Here is a 26,214-nt window from a genome sequence, read left to right on the forward strand (position 1 = left end):
TTTCACACTTTGTTCTCACTGATGTTGAAACAGGAAACATTCAGTTAAGTTTTATATACAGAAAGCTTTAAGAATATAAAAACAGCTGACTATATAGAACACAGTATGCTTTATGCTATAAGAGAGTACTAACTCTATATGATATTATGATGTAATATTGTAACTGCACATAAAGCTGAGCATGTCTGATATTTGGGCAGCAGAGGAGCAAGAGTGGCTTCATAAAAAGCTTCTTCTTGGCTTTGCTGCTACAGCTCTCCTCACTGACCTGTAAGACAAGCACAAAAAGACAAAGTGATTTCCAACATGTAAAGATATTATGAGCTGAAGACATTTAATAATGTGAAGAATAAATCAGCCTGCATGGCAGCAGAATTACTGAGAGAGCTTCCTGATGTGACTTCAGAATAAACTCCTGCATCAGCTGCAGGACTTGATTTTCCTGTGAATGACGAGAAGATCATTGAAAACAATAATATCATTAACCAGGAGGAAACTGGATGTGTCCACTAATGCAAAGATAAAATAGTAGATTTTTAAAAGCTGATGGATTGTGAATACATAAATACAAATATTAAAATAAACAGATTTACATTGTAAGAGCAGATAAACATGATGAACAATATTCAGTGGAGATGATGGCAGACTTTGCTCACCTTTGTTTTTCTTGGCTTTTTCTTTTTTGGGCTGTTTGACCTCAGCATACATCAGACTGTCCTCTAAAAGAGACGTCAGAGCTCAGGACACATTTGTTCAGCACAGATATGATACAAACATGTTGGATACATATGGAATTTAAACTTTTTACAACTACAGTGAAAGAAATCTAAGTAAAAATCATTTGTTGCCTGTGACACTTCAGCTTTGCATGTGTGTGTTTTGTGATTGAGGTCTGGGTCAGAATCTGTGGATGCTGTGATTCAGTAAAGCTGAAACACTGATTAGTAAGTGAATAACTAAACTCCATGTTGACCTATAATTACCTGCAATATAATGATGTGATGACATGTTCAAGTACAAACACTGAATGAGACTGTTGTGACTGTACCTGCAGCTCCCGTCTTCACCTCAGAGTAAACAGCACTCTGCTCTGCTTTATGATGCTTCCCTGTGAAGATGATCGAATCCACAAAAGAAAAACATTTAATATATTTTTAAACTTTTCAAAAACTTTCCAGGCTTTTCTTCTACATTGTATATGTTTTCTATACTCACACTTATTTCCAAAGTTTTCCAGTTCAATATTAGAGTAAATGACATCTGGGGGTTTATCTGCACCTGAAATGTTCATATTTTAGTTACACAATTGTAAACCAATGACATGGTGCCAGTTTCCTTAAATTAAAAGACTGTTTCATCTCTAGCTATTCTGTGCTTTTCACATGATGTACTGCACCAGTGTTTCAGTGGCTCACACATGAAAACCAACATGACACATTTTTCAAAGATAAATGAAAAAACAGGAAAACCTTTTACAGAGTTTCATTAGTTGTGTTTAAATCAACAACAGGACTATCAGATATTTTCAGAGCATGAACCCATCATGGTGTTACTATTTGTGTTGTTCTGATATGAAACAATAACATTTGTGGATTCTTTCAGTCGAGTTAAAGATACAATCAGTTTATAAAATCCTGTTTGTTTCTGATCTTTTGTGCATGTAGTCAGTTGGTTATTTAGATGTTTGTGCAACTAGATTTTAATAAAAACTGAGCACAAACTGAATCTAAGACATGTGAAAGTTAATGGAGATCTGGAAAGACCAGCTGTGGGGAAGACAAGCGTTCTAGGGTCAGCTGCAGGGACAGTAGGGAGACCTCCACCCATTGCTCCACCACCACAAGATGTTCCATGATTAATGGAGCAAAACATCAATGAAGGGTGGCTCCCAGCTGATGACCCTTCAGCTACCATGATGTAACTGTTGGAGGTACACAGTGTTGGGGAGTAATGGAATACATGTACCGCCGTTACGTATTTAAAATACAAAATATGAGTAACTGTATTCCGTTACAGTTACCGTTTAAAAAGGTGGTATTTAGAATACAGTTACTTTGTTGAAATAAATGGATTACACGGTGGTACTTTCCTGTTTCATTTTGTCGCGGGTCAGGACTGATTGGGTTTTGTTTGACAGCTACGTTCTGTTGTTCCAGGCGGCAGCGTTACGGTTGCCATGGTTACAGGGCGACGCTCTCTCTCTCTCTCTCTGCGACTGTGTGTTTCCTGGGCGATCCCACAACTTAGACATTCACATTACTCACACCCTCATTACACATACATATAGGATCTTGGGGGTGGGCACAATACACGGAGTCCAAGTTACCATCAGGGTGTACACCTCAACCCAAGAATCATTGCCCACCTCTCAATTTTAAATACACGTAGACAGGGCTGGACTGGGACAAAAAATCGGCCCGGGCATTTTGACTAGAGACCGGCCCACCAAAAATGTGACGTCATTCAGAAACCGCAAAGGATTCTGGGAACTTGTGGCAAACAGGTACTAGCGCATGCAGGCTTTCAATTGAACTCAGTTACACAGCTATAAAAAGAAACACAAAAAATGGCAAGAAGCTGTTGTATTATTAACTGCAATAGCCGGTGTTGTGCCAAAAAGTGATTTCCGGTATTTGCCAAAAATTGATTGCTCGTATTTAAATTGCTATGAGTAACTTGTTGGGCTATAATATGTGAAACATATGTCAAATGCATCCCTCATGGATGACATAAAGTCATCTCTCCATCTCTCTCTGCTGCTCTTCTGTCTCCTGTCACGGACTTCTCCACTTTTGATGATAAATCAGCCTGGTGCAACATGTAAGGATTGGCACAATTTGTTAAGATTGTGAGGAGTTTGAGAAACTAACCTTAAGCATAAAATACAATTTACTATCAGTAACTTCATAGCACCCGCCCAGCAGTATATAAACGCCGTCATGCTAGCTAGTACGCAGTACCAGTTATTCTAAGCGACTGTAAAAAGTCAGCACAACGAAAACAAACTCCAACTAAACTTGGTTTATATCTGACACAGATAGACAGCAGGTCATAACCTCTTACCTAAAGTTCAGTTCACTTGCCACTATGACCGGCGGCCACCTCGGTCTCTCTTCCTCCTGCCTCCCCTTTCCCTTATCCACCTGCTGGCCTCCGCCACTTGCTGATGTTGCTAAATCTGTGGAAGCTCTGTCATAGCCACCGCCAAACAATTCAGTTATTTTTACACATTTGGCAGCGTCTGCCTGAAGGGCTTGTTTCTTTTTGGCCCTAATTTTTTCTGCACCTCCTTTCCTTTTTTGTTCTCCATTTTCTTTAGTTCGTCTATAAGATTGCTAAACAAGGGGGCGGGTGCATCCGACCTCCTTGGCTGTAATTGGTCCAGCCCAGAGTCGATCATGACCAATTGGCCAATCCAACACCTTTCATTATTTATACCCTTCCAAAAAAAAAAAATCGATCGGCCCATAAAAACAAAAAATCGCCAGCGGCCCACCGGGCAAATGCCCGGTATGCCCGATGGCCAGTCCAGCTATGCACGTAGACATTGAGGGCTAGCAGGAGGAACTATGCGCTTACCTGCTGCTCCTTGGCAGGTAGCTCCATGCCCTCCTGGGTTTTAATTGCACCTTAGAACACACATGCATCAACACTACAATGAGCGGGTGGAGGGAGGTTTGGAGTCTTCTCTCACCCCCATTCTCTGCGGCCTGCTGGAGCGGGGGGGCTAGGAGGAGTTGGCCATCCGGCTGCGGTCTGGGGTGTGGGGCCTCCCTGCTGCTGCGGAGTCGGGGCGGTCTGCCTCTCCCCACCGCAGGGAAAAGAGTAACACCACCTGGGTCTGGGTGCGGTTCCCCCCTCCAGGGGCAAGGGTACCTAGACCCGGTTTGTAGAGTACGCTTGGGGAGTGTGATCGTGTATACAGCGTCTCTTTATGTCTGTCTCCACGTCGGTTGAGTGTGAAGTGCATATGAGAGCATGAGGGTGGGAATGGATGTGTGTGCCTGTATGTTTGTGTCTATATGTCAGGTTGGGTATCAGACGCCACCTCTCTGGGGACATCTCGGGCCCTCCAAGGTTTGGAGGCCTATCTCCACCCACCACCACTTCCCCTACCGGTGGCGGACTCCCTCAGGTGTCGGTGCGTTCTTTGTATCTGGGGGTGGGCGTCCGGGTACACACCGGCTCACTCCTTGGCGGCCGCTTATTGGGGCTCGCTCGGGCCATTTCGGAGGTGGGGTGCCCCCGGCCTCTCGGCCTGGGGCTCGGTCACTCAGGCACAGCTGGCTGCCGGCGGAGCTCATGGCCGCGTCACTGCAACTCCCCCTGGCTTCTGCTCTGCGGCTGCTGAATGAGCCCTCATCTGGGACTCTCCTTAGCTCTTACTGGGACAGTGGCGCAGCTGCCCCTCTGTGGGTCTTCCTTGGTCTCTTGTGTTCTGGGGGCCTCTGGATGTCTGGAGTTTTGATCTCCTCCATACCTGCTTGATACCATAAAGGACAGGGCTGTGGCTCCCCACACTCCCTAGCAGATCATTACATGGAGAAACCTTTGGAATGCAAGCATGCTGATCCACACAGGTGTGCACACAGGTGTACACATGGGTATTCACAGACGCGGACTACAGCTTTCTTGGCTGCTGCGTCAAAGCACACTGTGCGCTGTCTATCTTGAGTGTTGCACAATATCGTTTATTATTTAGCAACTATTGATATCTATGGCTAGCTAGTTTATTGTGATGGTGCTTTTTTTTCTATTATTATGTTGCTCTTTGTTGTTTGCTGTCTCCTCTGTTTTTTTCTCCATACAGGTGACCCAGGAGTTTTTTTTTTTTTGTTTTTTTTTTGTTTGTTTGTTTTTTTCTCTCTTCCCCCCCCCTTCTCACCGTCTCTTCTCCCCTTTGGTTTTCTTTCTTTCTCTCCCCCTCTTTCTTTCATTCTTTCCCCCTGTCCTATCCCCCAGTCATGTCTGTCCCGTTTGCAACTAAAAATAAAATAAATTCATAATTATAATAAAGGTCAATCAAATGGACCAATATGGCAAGGCCATGATGATCCACTTGGTAAAATAAATCCGCTTGGCATCTTTCTTGGCCTCAAGATAACAATTCTGATGGCTATAGATCCAAACGGGACAAAAAATGAAAAGAAAAAAAAAAAAAGAGAGAGAGAGAGCGCCTTTTCGTTGTTGTTGTTGTTGTTGTTGTGCTAAGCTAACAGGCAGAATGCTACAAGCATAGCTCTAAAGAATGTAGCATCATGGGCAGTGTAGTCCGTGTTGCAGGGAGAATGGACTGCCATACACGCTATGTGTCTGTGAGCGCGAGGAGGGAGAAAAAGGGGAGTGGAAAGGTACAAGTTGTCATCGAGGAAAAACGGGAGCTGGAAGCATGTAAATATAATAATAACCACTTCAGCCAAGAAGAGTGCCTGACGAGCCCAGTTGTAAGTAAGCTATTAAGATTCGACTGTACACCGTGTTCGTGTTTTCCTCCGAAAACAATAAGTTCCGTTGGAGCAGCCTTTCAACGCCTCTCTCTGTCTCTCGCAAGAAAAGTTGACCCAGACAACAAAGTAAAGCTATTTTTTGGCTGCCAGCCGACAGGGACCCCGCCGTATTAGTCAGAGGTCCCTTTACTACAGTTCGGAGTCGCGCACCTTCAGTAATAGTAATAAATCACACAGCAATAGTACATTCACGTTGTTGTAAAAAGCATGATAATATATTAAGTAATCCAAAGTATTCAGAATACGTTACTGTCATTGAGTAACGTAACGGAATACGTTACAGAATACATTTTGGGGCATGTATTCTGTATTCTGTAATGGAATACATTTTAAAAGTAACCTTCCCAACACTGGAGGTGCAACAGGTAACAATGTGTAGCAGGTAACTTCCTGCCTGTGCTTCCTTCAAGGTCCCTGAATGGTTGACCCGGGGTTTGATGTTTTGGTTTCTCTGGTTTTCTATTTTTGATCATTCTTAGTTTCATAGTTCTGTATTTTGTATTGTTGACATTCTCGTTTTCTCGTATGATGTTATGTTTACATTACAGTTATCTGTCTATTTGGTTAATGAGAGGTTGTTTATCCCCTTGTGTTCTCACTCTGTTCTTTCTCTCTGGTCTCCATGTTTTGTTTACTGTCTGCGTCAAGCTCGTGTGTCTTACTCCAGGTCTCAGTGTCACTCATTTCCTGTTTTATTTTGGACTCTGTTCTCGTCTGTATCGTGGGTCTAGTTTTACATCCTCCATAGTCATTCTGTTAACCTCTTTTCCATTAGTAACTACTCAGGTCAGGTCACCATGGTTTTCAGGGTTTTCCATCAGGTCATTGTTCCTGTTACCAGGTACTTTTTCAGTATTTACTCAGCCGGAGTTCCAGGCGATCCGAGGCGATCCCAAAATGTGACGTCAACAGCCTGCATCCCACTGATTGACTGCTCAGTGGCGTCACTCAATGACTTATGAGAGTATTACATTGATGAAAATCAAAACAGCCATTTTTGAAACCCAGCAATGAGGAAAACAGCTACAAAAGCAACACCGTGGTCCCAGAGTGTGACGAAAATTCACAGACTGAGCAGCAGGTATATCATCGCCTCAACGTCCACCTTCATTGTAGTGTGTTTGACGCATCCTAATTACGTCACAGGATGCTCAGCCACGTTGCTATTAGGACGACCACACACATTAGGTGGTACTTGACTGTAATAGAAAACCAGTCAATACGATTCGAATAGTTGTGAGTTGATCCAAGTAGGTACTAATGCAGGGGTGGCAATTCCAGGCCCCGAGGGCCGGTGTCCTGCAGGTTTTAGATCTCACCTTGGGTCAACACACCTGAATCACATTATTAGTTTGTTACCTCTGGAGAACTTCAGGACATGTTGAGGACCTAATTTTTAAATCAGCTGTGTTGGTTCAAGGACACATCTAAAACCTGCAGGGACACCGGTCCTCGAAGCCTGGAGTTGTCCACCAATGTACTAATGGAAAAGGGGCATTAGTTATCACTGTGTTCCCACCTGTTTCCCATCATCTCATTATATTGTGTTTTATAGACTGTCTCAATCTTCCTTTACTGTCACATCCTTCATCAAAGTTTGTTTTAATAAGATTTGTAGAAATTTGTTTTCCTAGTTTTTTTTATTTGGATAATTTTCTAAGTTCTGTGATAAAGTTGTGTTTTAGTTTACTAACCGTGACAGATACTCAATGAAATGTCAATATCAATACTAATACTAATAATAACAATAATAATAACAGAAAAGAGGCTCTTACACTTGGACTGTCTGCAGCGATACAACAAGAGCAGGAGAATAATAATGAGAGAGACTCCACAAACCAGTCCAACAATCAACCACACAGGAGACGAAGAGCTGTCAGCTCCTGACACAGTTACTGTAACAACAAATAGCAATTAATTATTAATAAATTAGAATTTTATAAAAAAAAAATACTTTTATAAAATGGAGCCGAGTGACTTTGAGACTTAAATCAGACAATATAACGTTCCTTCTCAGTCATTGGTTTATAAAAATCCATCAGATGTTTTGATCCTGCTCACCTTTAACTGACATCCAGCTCTGTGCTGACTCTCTTCCTGAGTACTGACACTTGTAGAAACCTTCATCAGACTTTGACACTGCAGAGATCTTCAGCTCCCCTCGGGGATCATTTTGAATAAGTTTGTCATTGTGATAGAAAAACACATTGGAAAGTATTTTTTGTGTTCTCAAACTGCAGCTCAGACTAACAGAAGCTCCCTCAGTCACAGGATGAACAGGACTCACCAGGATAGGACCATTACCATCATCTGTGACACAATCACACACAATTGTTTCAGTCACATCAGCTGGTGCACACTTTTAGAAAGAGCTGACAGACAATAATAAGAACAGATTGTACAAATGTTTTTCATCATGAAGATCTGATCTTGTGTATTTAAAAACTGCTATTTTTCTCCAGATAAAATGACTTCACATACAGCAAAGCTGGGACAAAAGTTCATGTGACGTCTAAATCATTCAGATCCAAGAAGTAAATGTATAATAACATACTCTGTACAGTGATGTTGACTGCACTGCTGAACTCTCCTGATCCAGACTCACACCAGTACACTGCAGTATCTGACTTTGATGTGTTGATGTCACATGTGGATCCAGTCATTCTCCTACAGTCAGAGAGTCGGCCGTCCTCAGAGAACTTCCTCACTCTCCACTCAGTGAAGTTTCCCTCACAGGTCAGTGAGACAGAGTCAGAGGTGAAGTGTTGCACTCTGTCAGGACTCACTGTGAGAGACGCTGCTGAATGAACATCTGGAAACAACATGCAGTGAAGACACAAAGCTCACAGATGTTAGGATCAACATATCACAGTGGAAATATACGTTTGACTTTTGTTTGGTTCACAAGAGTCCTGATAGTTATGCAGCCAGATTTACAGACTTTCAAATCATCAGCGTGAAGATTTAAAATCCTCAAACTGACCTGCAGACCAAACAAACTTTGGTCGACTGTGATCAGTGTGATACTCTGGGTCTCCTCTTCCAGCTCTGCACACATATCCTGCTGTGTGTGTCTGTCCATGAATGATGTAGGAGTCCTGTGCAGTCCCACTGCCATCAGGTAGCAGCTCATAACTGGAGGATTTCTCTGATAGATCAGGAACAGCTTTATACCAGTAGAAGCTCCATCCTGCAGACGGATGTTCAACCTCACAGTTCAGAGTTACTGAGGCTCCAGGACTCAGCCATGATGGAGACACAGTGAGGACAGGACGGGGTTCATCTATTCAACAAAGATTTTCTCTCAATCTTTCGTCTCTTAACTCTGAATTCAATGTCACTAAAATGTTGACTCACAAATATTTTTGATGAACTTTAAGAGTGAGACTATCTAAACATGTCAAATATCTCAACATGTACTAATAAAAACACATTTTTACAAACTGTTTCTATTTCCAGGTTAAATGAACAATGACTCTACTTACTGTCAGAAACTGTCAGTGTGACTGAATCACTCCACTCTGTTGTTTCATGCTGTGAACTTTTCATTCTGCCCTTACAGCGATAGTTTCCACTGTTGGATGATGAAGCAGATCTAATCCTGTATTCATTTTGATTTGGAGCTTTTATCATGCTGTTTGTTTCCCACTCATAATCCCACTCAGTGTCTCCTCCGTGGATCTCACATCGGACAGTGATCGTCTCTCCTCTGTATATCTCAGACCAGTTTGGATACAGAGTCACAACAGGTCTGTTTGAGACTGTTACTGTTCAAGAAAGTACAATAAAAACACGTGAATGTCAAAAATGTTGAAGTTTTTTTTTTCTTCATCTTCCTCCTTAATCAGGAATTTATCTGACCTCATGTTAAACTGACCAGTTTTCCCAATCCTGACTGACTGGCTGTCCTCTGTGTAGTAAACTGGGTTTCCTCTTCCTCCTCTGCACCTGTAGAGTCCTTCCTGTGAGACACTGATTTGTCCATTTGAGTGGAAAACTGCATCTTGTGTGGTCAGGGCTTCAGAGGATTTCTCATCTCTGTACCAGTAGTATTTCCATCCAGATGATGATGATGGGTTCACAGAGCAGGTCAGGGTCACACTGCGCCCTACTGGAACAGCTGTGTTATCAGCTCTCAGTTTGGCCTTTGGTTTATCTGCAGTTCAGTTTAGAAAAAGAACAAAAGTCAATGACTGAATCAAACCAGTTGAAATAACTTGGTGGAAATATGGAAATAATAAATATCACATAACTTTAATGGTGAAGCTGCAACAAACTGTACAACTATCACACAAACACAACACTAATCTTTCATATTTAACTGGCTGCATTTCTAAGTTAAAAACACACATGAGGAACAATCAGAGGATTTAATGTTTCTTAGTGGATGTGGTGGAGCAGCTGAGACAGATTCAGCATTTGTTCTGCATTTCATCTTTCATGTATTAGAGCTGCACAGCAGAGAAGTTACTCTCATATGTTTTGTTCTCTTCACTGTGAATAAAAAGCTGCTGTTCAGGTTTTTGTTGTTGGAAAAAAAACTAAACATTTTACTGACCAACATGAAAGACAGTTATAAAGCTGTAAGAAAGAAGAAGTGCTTTTTCCTTATTTAGATACTCTGGATGAAAGATCTTACATGATACAGTCAGTGTGATGATATCACTCCACTCTGAGAAGAAATAGTCCCTTCTGCCCCGGCAGCTGTATCCTCCACTGTCAGACTCAGTAGCTCTGATGATTCTGTATTCATTGGATGTTGGAGGTGTGTTTAACTTGGCTGCTCTCCATTCATACGTCCACTGAGCTCCTTCACCTCCCTGAATCTCACATCTGACAGTGACTGTCTCACCGCTGTATATCTGAGTCCAGGATGGCTGCAGGGTCACAGTGGGCTTACTGGGAACTGTTCACAGAAAAATATCCAGTTAGACACAAATAGAAACATGAAGTCATTTTGAAGCCTGGTTTTCTTTTTTCTGTTGTTCAGAGGAGAAAGATTTACTGCATCCTGGTGACATTTTGACTGTAAATGAAGCTGGATTTAAAAATCAGTGTTTACATTTATTTACCGTGTGGTGGCCCACTGGTGTATCTGACTCACACAGCCTGTTCTCCACACACTCCACATTTATAAAGTGATCTACAAATCCTAACATTACAGCAAACAGCTGCATTTTCCCTTTGAAGAACCACTTACTGCTACAGAGACAGGGAGTGAAGGTGGACAGTATATCCTTGTTTTTATGGCAACAAATTTACCTTGAAAGTGGTGCAACTGTGTATAATATGATTGATGAGCAGAAAGTAAGATTTACAGATGTGTGCAGTGATTTGTGTGAAACTTTTCAGGTCTCCAGTTCACACAAACTATTGTACAAATGTGTCGACACAAACCTGAGTAACTGCTGATCATTGAGGCACAAATTTTAACGTCTGGATTGTTTTTCAGATTTCTTACTTTAAAATTCATCGTCCATAATTCAGAGATGATAATAAATATACTTAATACAATACAAGATGTCTTAATAATAAGAAGAGCTTTTTTACCTTTTAAGAACTTTTTAACAAAAACTTTAAAGAGGAGAAAAACAGCACAGGCCTGTGCAGGCCTACTTTAAATAAAGCATCATTCTGCAGGTCTGTTTGAGTTCAGAATAAGTAAATAAAATGTAGCTGTGGTCCAATAATTGTAAAATAAGAAGAATAATCATGAAAACTATTTGTATATAATTATGTCTTCAGTCCATTTCAATGAGCGATCATCTTCTGTTGTTTTCATGCAGCCACGGGCAGCCCTGAGTATAAAATACATCAGCTCAGGGTCGAAAACATAAAGATATTTATTGCACAATAACAGCATATCTGGTGATAATACACAGCTCACAACACCTTAAATACATGTGGACGAATCACCTGACACGCACGGATCACGTCTCGTGCCCACGTGGGGTTTTGAGTCTAATTTAACTGCCAGCTTCACACAGATCCACAAATGTGAGCTGCTTTCAAGCCACAAATCATTGCTTGTTGATCATGTCGTGCACATTTGTAACACTTTCAACACAAATTTGTCTCCTTATGGAAAGCAGACTTTGTCATGTTGACATGAGTGTCAGAACGGCAGGTTTATCTCGAGATCCACGGCTCTGACCCACGGAGACCTCTGGCTGATGCTCCGTGTTCTGAGTTTGGCTCGTAGCTGCTAACTAGCTTTCTGCTCTGGGTCAACTTACGGCAAAGTGCAGAGATGGAGAGAGGCGTGGGAAGGTCACAGCAGCACACTTTCTTCCTCTGGAGGCGGTGAACACAGTGAACAGCTGGATACTAACATGTGGCTCACAGCTGGGCCTGTCAGACTCTCTCTGGCTGCAGTAGCTGCTGCTATAAACACACTTTTCTTTTTCTCACTCTGTAAACTTCCTCCTGCAGATGTGGGGGATGTTGTGTGGGACTTTTATTTTTAATTTTTTCACCCAAAGCTTGTGGGAGCCACAGCTGAGGGGCGGAAGAGCCGCTGGTTACCGACCCTGATCTGACCTGATGTTACCTCGGATGACAACATGTTCAGGATTAACCTTTATTTTTGTTTGTTTGTTTGTTTGTTTTTATGGCTCTGTGGCTTCATACATGTAGTCTTTCATGTCCACTTAAAGTCAGTTTAAGGTGAAGAAGCATTTAGAAAGAGAGGCCAAAAATATTTAATACAACACAATTTAAAGACTAACAGCAGCTAATGAGCTATAAATATGCAGGTTTTTTTGGAGGTGATGCCACAATGTTTATTTTTACATTTGTATGAAACACATGAAAAACTTAAATAACAGAAAGTTTAAAACTCACAAGTCTCCACAACTGTGACGTCACTGCTGTCCTCTGTGTAGTAAACTGGATCTCCTCTCCCTCCTCTGCAGTGGTACAGACCTCCTTGTGAGACACTAATAACTCTGTTTGCTTCATTTCCTCTCATGAGCTGAGCTTTAGAAGAGACTGAATCATGTCTGAACCAGTCAAACTTCCAGCCAGCAGAGCCCTCCACAGAGCAGCTCAGTGTCACACTGCCCCCTGCTGGTATGACTGAACTTTGTGCTGTCAGTGTGGCTCTGGGTTTACTTGCTGTTGAAGAAACAAAACCATTAAAAAAATTAAATCATCATAAAGAATACATTTCTTACAGCACTAATCACACTTTAAACATTCACAGAGTAAATAAAAAAAATTAGTTTCCCTGCATGTGACACATTAGACTGTTTAACAAACTAAAGATTTCACTGATTTATCATTCTCTTATCAAACTGTCATCTCTGTACATTCCTCTTTAAACTGCTGATATTTTAAGAGCCTCCATGGTGTCTCTCCTTTCTGTTTGCACAGTGAGAAAAACTGTTGTCCTGAGCTGCCTGCAGACAGCTGGATCATTGTTGGAGTTTTCCTGTTAAGACAGATGTAAACATGAAAACATTAAATGTCAGCATGAATCATGGTCCAACTCACATGAAACTGTCAGTCTGAAGGCATCACTCCATCCTGTGAAGAGATAGTCACTGCTACCCCGACATCTGTAGTCTCCACTGTGGGACACTGAAACTCTGCTGATCCTGTATTCACTGGATGTTGGAGGGCTGTTTGTGTTGGGTGCTGTCCATTCATATTTCCACACCTTTCCTTCACCTCCCTGAATCTCACATCTGAGAGTGATTGTCTCACCAGTGAATATCTGAGACCAGCTGTGCTGCAGTTTCAAAGCAGCCAAAACTTTCCCTAACAAACAAATAAACACAAATATTAAATTGAAAAAAAAATCATAAATCAATTGTTACTTCAGTTTAATCATGATGTTTCGTTTTATTTCACAACAAAATTTCACCCTCACCTTGTTTCTGAATTGTAACTGCAGCACTGTCCTCTGTGGAGAAAACTGGATCTCCTCTCCCTCCTCTGCAGTAATAGATGCCTCCTTCTGAAATACTGATCGTGTGCTCTGATCTTCCAGCTCCTATTTTCTGAGCTCCAGAAAACTGTGAATCACGTCTGAACCAGTCAAACTTCCAGCCAGCAGAGCCCTCCACAGAGCAGCTCAGTGTCACACTGCCCCCTGCTGGTATGACTGAACTTTGTGCTGTCAGTGTGGCTCTGGGTTTACTTGCTGTTGATGTTACAGGAAAGACAAACATCAGACTGTCAGTTGCTTCAGGAAAAACTTTGTTATGTAACAAATAAAGATTTCAACATAAAAACTCAATAGTAATTTAAAAAAATCCAATTTATTTTTATTAATTTACAATTTATGTATTTTTTTAATTCAGTAAGTGCTTAATAGGTCACAACCCTGGATGATGGGTTAAGAAGATGGATGGAGTTCAATAATAGATCTCAGGTTTCTCAGGTAGGTCGGTCCCTGATCTCAGTGTGATCATCACACTTGATGCAAACAGGCACCAACAGCACAAGAACAAAAAAGTGTCTTCAAAGCAAATTTGATGAGAATCAACAACTGGCAGCAGCACACATGAGGACAGCACAGGTATCTCAGCTAACTGTTAGCCAGCTAGAGAGCCAGGAGCTAACGCTGGATGTATATAACATGATGAAAACTTTATCAGAGTGAATCAAGAATCAGGTGAGACTGTTTTTATGCTCTGTCACCAAACTGTACTCCTAAATGCAGAGACAGGTGAACTATACACTGTTAGCTGATCTGAGGCCAGTTGATTGTGGTCGCTCTTATTATCAGATTTTTTGTTAATCTGTTTTTTATTTAAATGTTTGTTTTAAGGATCATGATCACATAAATATATATGCATAAAGATGCATAACCAGTGCACAGTCAGCAGCATTTATCAGTCATAATTCACACAGATGTTTTTCATACTGTATGCTATCCCCGACCCCAACCAGGGCTGTGATGTGATAACAGAACTCTTCTCTGTTGATGATCAGCCTTTTGTTTTTTCAGCATCTGTATTTCCATCGTCAGACAGCAGCTCTGCTCATTCTGTATTTATTGATCATGTTTGATCCACAACTTCAAATAAATTATAAAAACAAAGTTAAGAATCTGTAGTTTATTTCTAAAGGAATACCTGTTGTTTGTGGTGCTCTATTTAAAACTATTAGTGTCATGAACCGAAGTTCAGCGCACAAGCTGGACCCAGAAAGCAGAGCCAACACACACAGGAGTACGAGAAAATAAACTTTTCTTGTGTTACTTCTAAAAACTACAGATTCTTAACTCTGCAACAGTTAGACAGAGTTGGTTACAGTTAGGCCCTCAACAGTCAGCAAAACAAGTCATAAAACAATAAAAGAGGCTGCCTTATCAAGAGCATCCCAGCACTGTAGTTCCATTACAATCAGTTTCCTTTATTTTATCTTATCATGTCAGAGGCCAACTGAAACCAAGTCCACCTATATAAAAACACCCCATCAGACACACAGTAGTTTCCTCAGCACTTCACAATTCCCCCCAAGGTATAGCGTTTTAACTTTTTATTTTTTCGGATCCCAGACACAGCGGTGTGAGGTAGTTAGCACACAGTTTGGACGTGTAGAAAACATTGCTTGTTTGGAACACATCAGCAGAGAGGTAGAGTTCATAGCTGTTCACAAGAGTTTAATTTAATCAAACCTCATTTTACGGATCTAAGTGGCTCCTCATCACTAGCCAATTCACCATTTTATTTAAATATCTGAATTTTCGGAATGAGGATCCAAGCGGGACACAGAGGCTGCTTTAACGCACCAGAATGCAAATATAAATAAAAGCCTGACTATCCTGAGAGCCTAGCTGCAGCGAGACCTTTCTTTCACACGGATTCCTGGATGTGCGTTGGATCCGACTTTGCTACCCGCACAGAGCGTTTCTGACAGTCGGGCGCTGCTTATACAATAGAGAAAAGCAACAATACACCGTGTTTCTCTGCTCCAAGGTAAGGATGTCTGTTATACCCAGCGCATAAATGTCTCTGTGTTAACGCTGATTATTCAAACCCTGTTGAAAATGTGACACATTTGTTATCCAAAAACATTTCCTCTAAATTTGCAAAGTTACTGATTTAAAAATTATATTTTTGAATTTTTAATTGCATGACAAACATACAATAGACTCTTGAGCATATTTATATAGCTAAATACACAATGGTATAACCGTGCTAAATAAAAGAGGCCCAAGTACCAAAGCACTCTAATGCAAGCCTCTAAACTGCATGTTGATAAGTACATGAAGCGTACCTCTACAGCTGAAAACAGATTGTATCCATACTTTGAGGATCTGCTGAATTGTTTTTAATGGCACTTTTTTTTTTTTTTTTGATGAACTGCAGATGATGATGAATTCCTCTTTATTGTAGAAACAGTCCCTAAGCTGTTGTTGCTCATACTTACTGAGTTCCCTAGCTACTTCCTTACTATGTCAGTAAACTTTTTGAAAAGGAAGCTGCTGTAGATTTAAAGAAACACCTTAATTGAAGCAAAGGCAAAAAAATTGGACTGAATTTTATGTGACTGTAAAGCCAACAATAAGTGAAAATCCAAAAACGCCTCCAATCCTAATGATCTCCCCCTCTCTCTCTCTGTGTGTGTGTGTGTGTGTCCTCACAGAAGGAAGGTCACGACAGGAGCTTTTTTCAATCAGTTTTTTACAAGAAGTGTAGCTCATACAATGGTATAAATGTATTATTTGCGATACTTTATAAATATGAACCTCTAAAGATTTTGAGTTCGTGCACATTGTGAATCAAGAATCTAAATATTTGTATCACAATGATTTCTATAAAAGCATTTTGTTTATGGGGATAATGTGACAAATCTTTTGTGACCCTATTAATGATCAATGCTGATTAAAGAGGAACCCTGGCTCTGGACATTTTCATGACAAGTGACAGCGCAGACAACTACTAACGAGAGAACATGTTTTATCATCATAAACACGGTGATAAGACGCATCGTTAAAGCGTCACTTCAGTAATGTTGACTCATGTTTTTAATAATGACTTTAAAACACTAAACTCTAATTTCTGTGGTTATTTTAAGTTTACAGAATATAACATGTGGTAAGACGACGAGTTTTACTTCTCATGTTATGTGTATCTATTTATCATGTATGCTACTTTGCTCTGTGGACTGTAAAATGTTTCATTGTGTTCATGAAATAAACCAGACTTTCACTGTCTGCATCTTTTACTGTTTTTCTGCTTTTGTTCACTCCAAGTTTGACAAAACCTACAGATATCCAGAGTTAACTCACTAACAATGTGGAGCAATCTCAGTGTATTTAGCTGCTTTTTCCCTGAACACAACCAACCGAGAGAAACGCCTGTAGGCCTCACTTTGGTCATTTTGAACGCTGAAGGAGATTTGTTCAATAGACACCTTATACTAGTGTTTCCTGCACTTAATCCATCACTACTATGTTCTATATAAATCCAGATTCCTTTTATAGTTTGCAGTGAAATTTGTTAAACCGTTGCTTAATGGGACAGAAGTACAAGTCGCTCTTTACTAACACATTTGTAGATGAGTTTAATGCTGAACAACACAGCTAGCAGTCTCACACACTCTTTAGGTTATTCAAGTTTTGTGTGTGTAATGGTTTAGTCTATCAAACCTTACCCTTTTCTCCTCAGTATCACAACAGTATGACTCCCAAAGTACGGCTCAGTAAACAACCTATGATTCTAAAGCCAGAACAGAAAGATACAGTTGGAAGATGAATGATTGCGTTTTTATGATGTGTAGTAAAACGACCCCCTCTTCTTCTTCTCTGTGTTGTTCTTGTGTGTGTGTGTGTGTGTGTGTGTGTGTGTGTGTGTGTGTGTGTGTGTGTGTGTGTGTGTGTGTGCCTTAGAAGTCAAATAATACATTAGCCATACTTAAAAAAACATCTGAATTTCATTTAGAACTGAGATTCTAAGTTGTAAGGAGGAATCTTATGCACAGCCAGAAACATGTTTCCCCACTTTCACAATGCTGAGGTGCCAAATCCACAACCCCAAACAAATGGTTTATTACACGCAGGTGTGAAGGGCAAGCTTTACTTACACAGCCTCACACACAGTAGATTTTTAAAGTTTTTTTGGGTACAGTGGTTTAGCCACAGATGCAACATCCACTTTTGATAAAGATCACTCCACCTGTTTATTTCTTAAGAAATTAAGCATCTTTATTAAACTCTTATTTATACATGTCTACACATTAATAGACACCGTGTGCTCTGAGACATTATAGTCTTCTACTTCTGCTTCCATCGGTTTGCATTTTAAACTCCCAACCTTTCAGGTTGTTATGAACGGCTTATATTTCTAACGTTTTGTGATGTAAAAGTGAACCATGTTTTTTTTTTTTTAATTTTCTGTTTGATGGAAGGACTTAAGACACGAGTTATTTAAACAATTCTAAATGACCGTGTGATGGCCATAGTACTTTATGTGGGCCAAATGTGTTAAGGATAATGTTTATCAATGTAAAATTGCAAAGAACCTTTGAATAGATTATAACATTTTGTAAACAGTTACCTCAGAAGCTGTACTGGTAGATCTATGTATGTAAGGTAAAACTTTCCACAGTACTTCCACTTAAGTAACTAAACACATAAAGTCACCCTTACCAATAATCCACTGCTCCTTGAAAAAAAGTAGCACAAACAGACGACTGACTGAGCAATGATAAGTAGAGCTACCCGAGGCCAATACTCAAGCAGAAGAAAATTAAAAGTTGTTGTTTTTGTGGCTCGAAAAATTAAAGAAAGTATGTTTAATAATTCAACAAGACCCGCACCTTCAACACATGTACATTCAAATTTTGGAACAGGCTCAACATTGCTGCTGTTCAATAGTTTTTATCCGTTTGAAAAAGTCATTTTACGGCTTTAATGTTTCCAGCTGATAAGGAGAATGAGTGCATTTCAAATGTGCGTCCAAAGGCTTTAAACATCTGCTTTGTCTGTAACGACAGTATCAAACTACAGAGCATTGTTTTTACTAAAATTCAACATTTTCCGATGAAAATTTGGCTACTTTTTTTTTCTTTACTGTAACACGCACCTCAATGCCATTTTTAGGATATTCTTGGTGATCACATTTTTTTCATATTTATGCTTTTGGCACTGAGGGTATCTGATACGCATGTTGTCACTGTGTTTGTACTACCAGCTGTGAGGGCTCTGCTTTTGCTTTGAGCAGTCTGTTTTTATTTTGTCTCGTGAGTGTGTGTGTTTTTCAAACGAGATCCTCGTCAGTTTGATTTTGTTACCACAAACTTTGTGTGAAGTTCACAACAGAGGTAAAGAGATTTAAACACCCCAGTTTAAGGAGGCAGGCAGGGGTTGAACCAGCTGCACAGGGCTGGTGAAGCAGAGAGTGTCGGGGGGAGATGTGCAACAGAAGCAGAGGGAACATTTTACAAGATGATAAATGGCAGATTTAGATGATTAAGGATTTGTCGACAAGATTAAAAGACACGTCCGTCAGAGTTCAACAACATTACAGTTTGATTAAATAAAAAAGTTTTTAGACTACACAAGGTTCATTTTCTCCTCTGATAGTAATCATATTAAACATGTCAAGAAAGAAAGAGTATAAAGAAAAATAGTAAATGTGTGTCTAATTAAACTCTTCCTGTGAGCCTTACATCATCCTTTAATATGTTTGGTGTTACAAACTTGAAGAAGCACAGAAAAGATCATCAGACATTAATCTAATCAGTTTGCAGCCTTCATTCGTATTGAAAAGTTGAAATCTTCCCTGCTAGACCCAAGTGCAGCGTTTAACACCGTCGGCCAGAACATTTTATTACAGCTATTATTAAATGGAGAGTCCTCTTCACACACTGAGGTTAATTATGAAGCTCCACAGGCTTCTGTGCAAAGACCAGTTCTGTTTACATTATATGTGCTTTAGAAGACATAGCATACCACAGGTCAGCTCAGCAACATTTCGACTTTGGCTTGTTTTTTCTGGTTAACGTTAATTACGTAATTTAGAATTAAAGTTTAGTGTTTTTAGCATTTAGGATGGCGAGTAACTCAAGTGCTGTAAACATTTCATGAAACCTCATCAAAAGTTATCTGAGTTGGAAGGGTGGCTGTTAATAAGCCATTCTTAAGGAAGGAGAACAGAGAAAAATAAGGCTGAGGTGTGCCAAATTACACAAGAAATTGACTGGAAAAAGAAATCAGCTGTAATATGTCTTATGGAGTAATGAATCCAAATTTGAAATATGCATGGAAGAGGTCCGAAGAGAGATACAACAGTGAATGTCTATAGCCGTCTTTAACACAGCGTGGATACTCTACCGTGCTTTGAGGCTGGATTTCAGCCAGTGTTGTTGGAGCTCTTATCCAAATTAATCAAATTATGGATGTAGAAAAGTTCCACCAGATTTTGATCGACCATGTAATACCACGTAGTGTCTGATTGGCTTCAACTTCATTTTTCAGTACGACAATGATCGCAAACATACTGCCAATGTAGTCAAAGTATGCCTGGATGAAACAACGCATCAGTCATGGATTGATCTCTCCAGGGTTCGAACCTCAAGATAATCGAAGCAGTGTGGGATCATCTTGACAGAAAACAAAACAAAAGGCAGCCAGCATCCAAAGAAGAGTCTCGGGTGTCTTTCAAGAAGCCTGCAGAACTAAGAAATTACAAGAAAGCTTACCTATTAGAGTTTAAGCTGTGTTGAAGAATGAAAGGCAGCTTTAACTGGACAAAAGGGGAAAAAAAATCCCACATTGACAGCTAACTCAAGAGACAAAAAGCATTAGAACTCAAGTCATTACCTTACTTAAGGATAAATAAGTTAATTAATTACATTAATGCATAAGCAGAAAATAACCTACAGTAACTGCTTTGCGATATGGAAGTGCAAAAGACAACTGAAAGGGAGGATAGTTTCTATATATGTGGTTTCTATTAAGGGACAGAGGAACGATAAGAAATCAAGGACAAGGAGTGTGGTGTAGATAAGTGAGGAAATCCGATCATTACTACAAATTTAGTTGAAATTTAAATATTTTAACTATGGTGCCTCCTGTGAGGGCTGTCTGTTTTCCACATTCTGCAACGGTAAAATACGACTTAGAGGCGGATATTTGTTTTACTTTATGGGCAACAGTTGTTCTTGCTGTTGACAAAACTCGCCTCATGGTTGACTCTGAGAAAAAAACTCTTTCCCACAGAGGGGAATAAACTTATTCGAATATGAGCTTTTTTCCACTAAGACTTGTTTTATGGGGAGATGTACGAAATTATTTACCGGGTTACAAGCAATGATAATATCGGATGTTGACTCCTCAGCGTCATCATTTTCTATCTATTGAGAAAACTTATTGTTAAAGTATTGAAGAAAAAAACTATTCTGCCGTCTCACTCCTCCTTGACCCGCGGGGTGTGTGTGTGTGTGTGTGTGTGTGTGTGTGTGTGTGTGTGTGTGTGTGTGTGTGTGAAACAAGATCGCCTGTCGCGTCAATTATGGTTTGTTTTTTCAGTCTCTTGTAAAAAGGACTCTCAAAAGGAAAAGTAGTATTCAATTTTTTACACATAGGCAGCCTGTAGGTTACAAGCGGATAGAAAGTTCTTCTTTTCATCACAAGCTATGGTGTATCTTAAAGGTTTTTTTTTACTGCGTCTGTATTATAGGAAAATAAAATACTATTGAAATCTCTACAGGAAGTCACTCTTTATTTCCATTACAAACGCCGGTGCAGCTTAAGAAAGTAAAATTACATCCGCTCTGTCTCTCTATACATCACAGAATCATCTGCTGCATCACCGCTGTGCTTAGGGAACATGACGCAACAGGTCTGAAAATGACTAGACACTTCCGGAGTATTTCCGGTAGGGTCATAAGGTCCGGATCGAGATTGAATATGTCATATTCAAAGCCTTCTTCTTTGGGAGAGCAGATCTCATCGGACACAGGAACGCTGCGGGGCTGCAGAACGAAATCCATCTTGTGTGTGAGACTTAGAAATTGTGACGGGGCTCCACCTCTCTGGTTTTTATTCTCCTCCCTCGCTGCAGTCCCTCCCACTAAAAACTTTTTTTCCCAACAACAGATGGCGCTCTTCCGGGGGTTCACCCCTCCTTTCTCAGGGTGCAATTCGACACGGTTAGCAACAGATGGCGCGCTTCCGGGGGTTCACCCCTCCTTTCTCAGGGTGCAATTCGTTACGGTTAGCAACAGATGGCGCGCTTCCGGGGTCCGCCCCCCTTTCTCAGGATATAATTCGTCACGCGGGGGGGTTTCCCACCCCCCTTTCTCCGGATACGATTCGTCACGCGGGGGGTTTCCCACGGAGGGGAGGGGTGGGAGGTCAAAAGGTCGTGATTAGGGCCATCAATCACTTCGGATCAAATTTTGTCATAAGCTGTATGGGAATAACTCTCTAATGTTCAAATGTCAAAAGATTTTATTTCTACCTTCTAACTAAAAGATGCAAAAAATGATCAGAAACACAAAAATATACATGAAATACATTCAAATGTATTCACTGCCTATGATATAATTCTTATTTATATAATGTAAACAAACACAGTTAAAGTATTTGTTGGTGCCCATATCAGTATTTACACTGCAAACACTGACTGTAAATTGTGCTGTCAGATACTAAACATCACATATTTCTCACTGCTGTTGGAACATGTTAGATACAGTCAAGGTTTATTACAATTTTTTTTATAAAAGTAACCGAAGATAAAGAGCATGAATATTGAATATGAATACACCTCCATTTGGTTTATACTGAATTATATGATATTATGATGTAATATTGTAACTGCACATAAAGCTGAGCATGTCTGATATTTGGGCAGCAGAGGAGCAAGAGTGGCTTCATAAAAAGCTTCTTCTTGGCTTTGCTGCTACAGCTCTCCTCACTGACCTGTAAGACAAGCACAAAGAGACAAAGTGATTTCCAACATGTAAAGATATTATGAGCTGAAGACATTTAATAATGTGAAGAATAAATCAGCCTGCATGGCAGCAGAATTACTGAGAGAGCTTCCTGATGTGACTTCAGAATAAACTGCTGCATCAGCTGCAGGACTTGATTTTCCTGTGAATGAAGAGAAGATCATTGAAAACAATAATATCATTAACCAGGAGGAAACTGGATGTCTCCACTGATGCAAAGATAAAAGAGAAGATTTTAAATAGCTGACAAAGTGTGAATACATAAATATAAATATTAAAATAAACAGATTTACATTGTAAGAGCAGATAAACATGATGAACAATATTCAGTGGAGATGATGGCAGACTTTGCTCACCTTTGTTTTTCTTGGCTTTTTCTTTTTTGGGCTGTTTGACCTCAGCATACATCAGACTGTCCTCTAAAAGAGACGTCAGAGCTCAGGACACATTTGTTCAGCACAGATATGATGACAAGAACATTACAGAGTAAAAACATGAGAGAAACTATTTAGTTTGGGGACATATAGATGGACAATACCATACTGTACAATAACAATATCATTCTGTATATGAAGCAGACAAACTTACACTAAACTCTGAACGGCCCTCGATGTGTATAAGATTCAGTCTGCTGATGTGTAGTGGTCGTATGTAGTAGCTAAGCTTGGTCAGTGAATAACTAAACTCTATGTTGACCTATAATTACCTGCAATATAACGATGTGATGACACATTCAAGTACAAACACTGAATGAGACTGTTGTGACTGTACCTGCAGCTCCCGTCTTCACCTCAGAGTAAACAGCACTCTGCTCTGCTTTATGATGCTTCTCTGTGAAGATGATCAGATTAATGAAAATAATGAAAACATTTTAAACACTTTAAAAACTTTCCAGGCTTTTTTCTACACTGTGTTTTGTGTACTCACTCTTCTTTCTAAGGTTTTGAAGTTTAATAAGAGAGTATGTGACGTCTCGCGGTTCATCTGCACCTGAAATGTAAAAATGTTTGTGAACACATCACATTCAATTTCATTAGTTGTGTTTAAGTCAAATCCAGGACTGTCAGATATTTTCAGAGCATGAACCCATCATGGTGTTACTGTTTGTGTTGTTCTGATATGAAACAACAACATTTGTGGATTCTTTCAGTCGAGTTAAAGATACAATCAGGTTGTAAAATCCTGTTTGTTTCTGATCTTTTGTGCATGTAGTCAGTTGGTTATTTGGATGTTTGTCCAACTGGATTTTGATAAATGTTCTTTGAGAAGCTGCTGAGCACAAACTGAACCTAAGAAATGTTCCTGTTAATGGAGACTGAATGAAAAGTCAATATTAACAATGATAATAAAGATCGGTTTAAGTGCTGACCAGGATGAAGAGAGTTGTATTCATGAGTTTCATCCTGGTTGACTCCATGATTTGTGGAGGAGCCCGGACTGTGACTCTCAGACTGGATCCACCTGAAACAGGAAATAAACACAATAAACTCAAAAGTAACTGATGTTTGTTTAAAATAATAATAATAAAGTATTTTACCAACCTGGTGAAGCAGGAATCTGTGAAAGAGACAAATGTTATTACACATGTTTGTCATGTGAATTGATCGATCAGAATATATGTATATGTGTGAATAATTAAAGTGTGTGTAGTAAATAAACTCTGTAATACAGCATGAAAAGAAGAGGCTCTTACACTTGGACTGTCTGCAGCGATACAACAAGAGCAGGAGAATAATAATGAGAGAGACTCCACAAACCAGTCCAACCATCAACCACACAGGAGATGAAGAGCTCTCAGCTCCTGACACAGTTACAAGAAACAATAATTATTCATTAATGAATTATATGTATTTATATATATATATATATAATTTTACAAAATTGAGCCAGGCGACTTTGAGACTTAAATCAGAAAATCGAATGTTGCCTCAGTCATCAAACTCATTTATAAAACTCCATGACATGTTTTGATCCTGCTCACCTTTAACTGACATCCAGCTCTGTGCTGACTCTCTTCCTGAGTACTGACACTTGTAGAAACCTTCATCAGACTTTGACACTGCAGAGATCTTCAGCTCCCCTCGGGGATCATTTTGAATAAGTTTGTCATTGTGATAGAAAAACACATTGGAAAGTATTTTTTGTGTTCTCAAACTGCAGCTCAGACTAACAGAAGCTCCCTCAGTCACAGGATGAACAGGACTCGCCAGGATAGGACCATTACCATCATCTGTGACACAATCACACACAATTGTTTCAGTCACATCAGCTGGTGCACACTATGAGAAAAAGCTGACAAACAATAATAAGAACAGATTGTACAAATGTTTTTCATCATCAACATCTGATCTTCTGTGTTTAAAAATTACTGTATGTGTTTTATTTTTCCCACATGAAATGACTTCACATACAGCAAAGCTGGAACAAATGTTCATGTCACGTCTAAATCATCCAAATCCAAGTAGTAAATGTATAATAACATACTCTGTACAGTGATGTTGACTGCACTGCTGAACTCTCCTGATCCAGACTCACACCAGTACACTGCAGTATCTGACTTTGATGTGTTGATGTCACATGTGGATCCAGTCATTCTCCTACAGTCAGAGTACAGTCGGCCGTCCTCAGAGAACTTCCTCACTCTCCACTCAGGGAAGTTTCCCTCACAGGTCAGTGAGACAGAGTCAGAGGTGAAGTGTTGCACTCTGTCAGGACTCACTGTGAGAGACGCTGCTGAATGAACATCTGGAAACAACATGCAGTGAACAGACAAAGCTCACAGATGTTAGGATTCAAATTATCAGAGTGAACATATTCTTTTGCTTTAATGTTTAAAGGTCAGTGCTAAAAGACGCAGTGCTCATGTAATTTTCACCTTCAATGCTACCCCCCCCCCCCCCAAGAAAAAAACAAACATCAATTTACACTTTTTTGCTGTTGCATTACTTGAAAAAAGATAGACCGAATCAAACTGACCTGCAGACCAGACAAACTTTGGTTGACTGTGATCAGTGTGATACTCTGGGTCTCCTCTTCCAGCTCTGCACACATATCCTGCTGTGTGTGTCTGTCCATGAATGATGTAGGAGTCCTGTGCAGTCCCACTGCCATCAGGTAGCAGCTCATAACTGGAGGATTTCTCTGATAGATCAGGAACAGCTTTATACCAGTAGAAGCTCCATCCTGCAGACGGATGTTCAACCTCACAGTTCAGAGTTACTGAGGCTCCAGGACTCAGCCATGATGGAGACACAGTGAGGACAGGACGGGGTTCATCTGTTCAACAAAGATTTTCTCTCAATCTTTCGTCTCTTAACTCTGAATTCAATGTCACTAAAATGTTGACTCACAAATATTTATGATGAACTTTCAAGGTGAGACTATCTAAACATGTCAAATATCTCAACATGTACTAATAAAAACACATTTTTACAAACTGTTTCTATTTCCAGGTTAAATGAACTATGACTCTACTTACTAAACATTGACCAATTTAGAAAACAATGTGTAATTTTTCTGCATGTGAGACTTCGACTGCCTAGAAAAGTTTTTTTTTTTCAAATCAAAAATAGTTTGAATGCCTCATCTCTGTTTTCTGTTCATTACTGTTTTAATAGTTACAGTGCCGTGAACAACTTCTTTACTTTCTATCGGAGTGGGAGGAGAGTGTTTGAAAGAGAAGTATGTGTGTGTTTTTAATGTCGTCTTACTACAAATATTATTAAAAAGTTATTTGAAAAAATCAAGTTCACACACAAAAGCTGACTGGAAGTTATTTTCTATCATTAACATT

At 39.9% G+C, this 26,214-nt stretch overlaps 3 protein-coding genes across 4 annotated transcripts in view; all 3 read right to left on the reverse strand.

Moving 5' to 3' along the window:
* Positions 1–317: 317 nt before the first annotated feature.
* The window catches only part of LOC146579884 (Fc receptor-like protein 5), a 29,546-nt gene continuing 3,649 nt past the window's right edge, over positions 318–26,214 (reverse strand). The window contains exons 6-15 of the mRNA XM_085265695.1: positions 9,385–9,663; positions 8,993–9,268; positions 8,491–8,790; positions 8,062–8,319; positions 7,569–7,817; positions 7,283–7,402; positions 1,216–1,278; positions 1,049–1,108; positions 657–719; positions 318–442 (exon numbers count right to left, since the gene is read on the reverse strand). Coding sequence (XP_085121821.1) covers positions 318–442; positions 657–719; positions 1,049–1,108; positions 1,216–1,278; positions 7,283–7,402; positions 7,569–7,817; positions 8,062–8,319; positions 8,491–8,790; positions 8,993–9,268; positions 9,385–9,663 — 1,793 coding nt within the window. The remainder of the gene's footprint in view (positions 443–656; positions 720–1,048; positions 1,109–1,215; positions 1,279–7,282; positions 7,403–7,568; positions 7,818–8,061; positions 8,320–8,490; positions 8,791–8,992; positions 9,269–9,384; positions 9,664–26,214) is intronic.
* LOC146579885 (putative high affinity immunoglobulin gamma Fc receptor IC) lies at positions 12,340–13,681 on the reverse strand. The gene is made up of 3 exons (XM_085250545.1): positions 13,381–13,681; positions 13,002–13,268; positions 12,340–12,623 (listed from the first exon to the last, which is right to left on the reverse strand). The coding sequence occupies exons 1-3, from the start codon at positions 13,679–13,681 to the stop codon at positions 12,340–12,342; spliced, it is 852 nt and encodes a 283-aa protein (XP_085106671.1).
* On the reverse strand, positions 22,439–25,029 carry LOC146579886 (uncharacterized). Of its 2 annotated transcripts, none has more exons than XM_085265827.1 (7): positions 24,906–25,029; positions 24,403–24,651; positions 24,115–24,222; positions 23,349–23,411; positions 23,193–23,252; positions 22,778–22,840; positions 22,439–22,563 (listed from the first exon to the last, which is right to left on the reverse strand). In XM_085265827.1, exons 1-7 carry the CDS (start codon positions 25,012–25,014, stop codon positions 22,439–22,441), a joined length of 777 nt encoding a protein of 258 aa, XP_085121953.1. In that variant the 5' UTR covers positions 25,015–25,029. The 2 variants fall into 2 exon arrangements, with proteins under 2 accessions (XP_085121953.1, XP_085121942.1); XM_085265816.1 differs by lacking the exons at positions 24,403–24,651; positions 24,906–25,029 and adding exons at positions 23,720–23,882; positions 23,963–23,978 and having other exon boundaries at positions 23,349–23,412; positions 24,115–24,205.

The sequence above is a fragment of the Mchenga conophoros genome, linkage group LG3 (assembly GCF_057382185.1).
Source record: "Mchenga conophoros isolate Kocher_MC1m ecotype Shallow Benthic linkage group LG3, M_conophoros_male_GT1.1, whole genome shotgun sequence".
NCBI lineage: Eukaryota > Metazoa > Chordata > Actinopteri > Cichliformes > Cichlidae > Mchenga > Mchenga conophoros.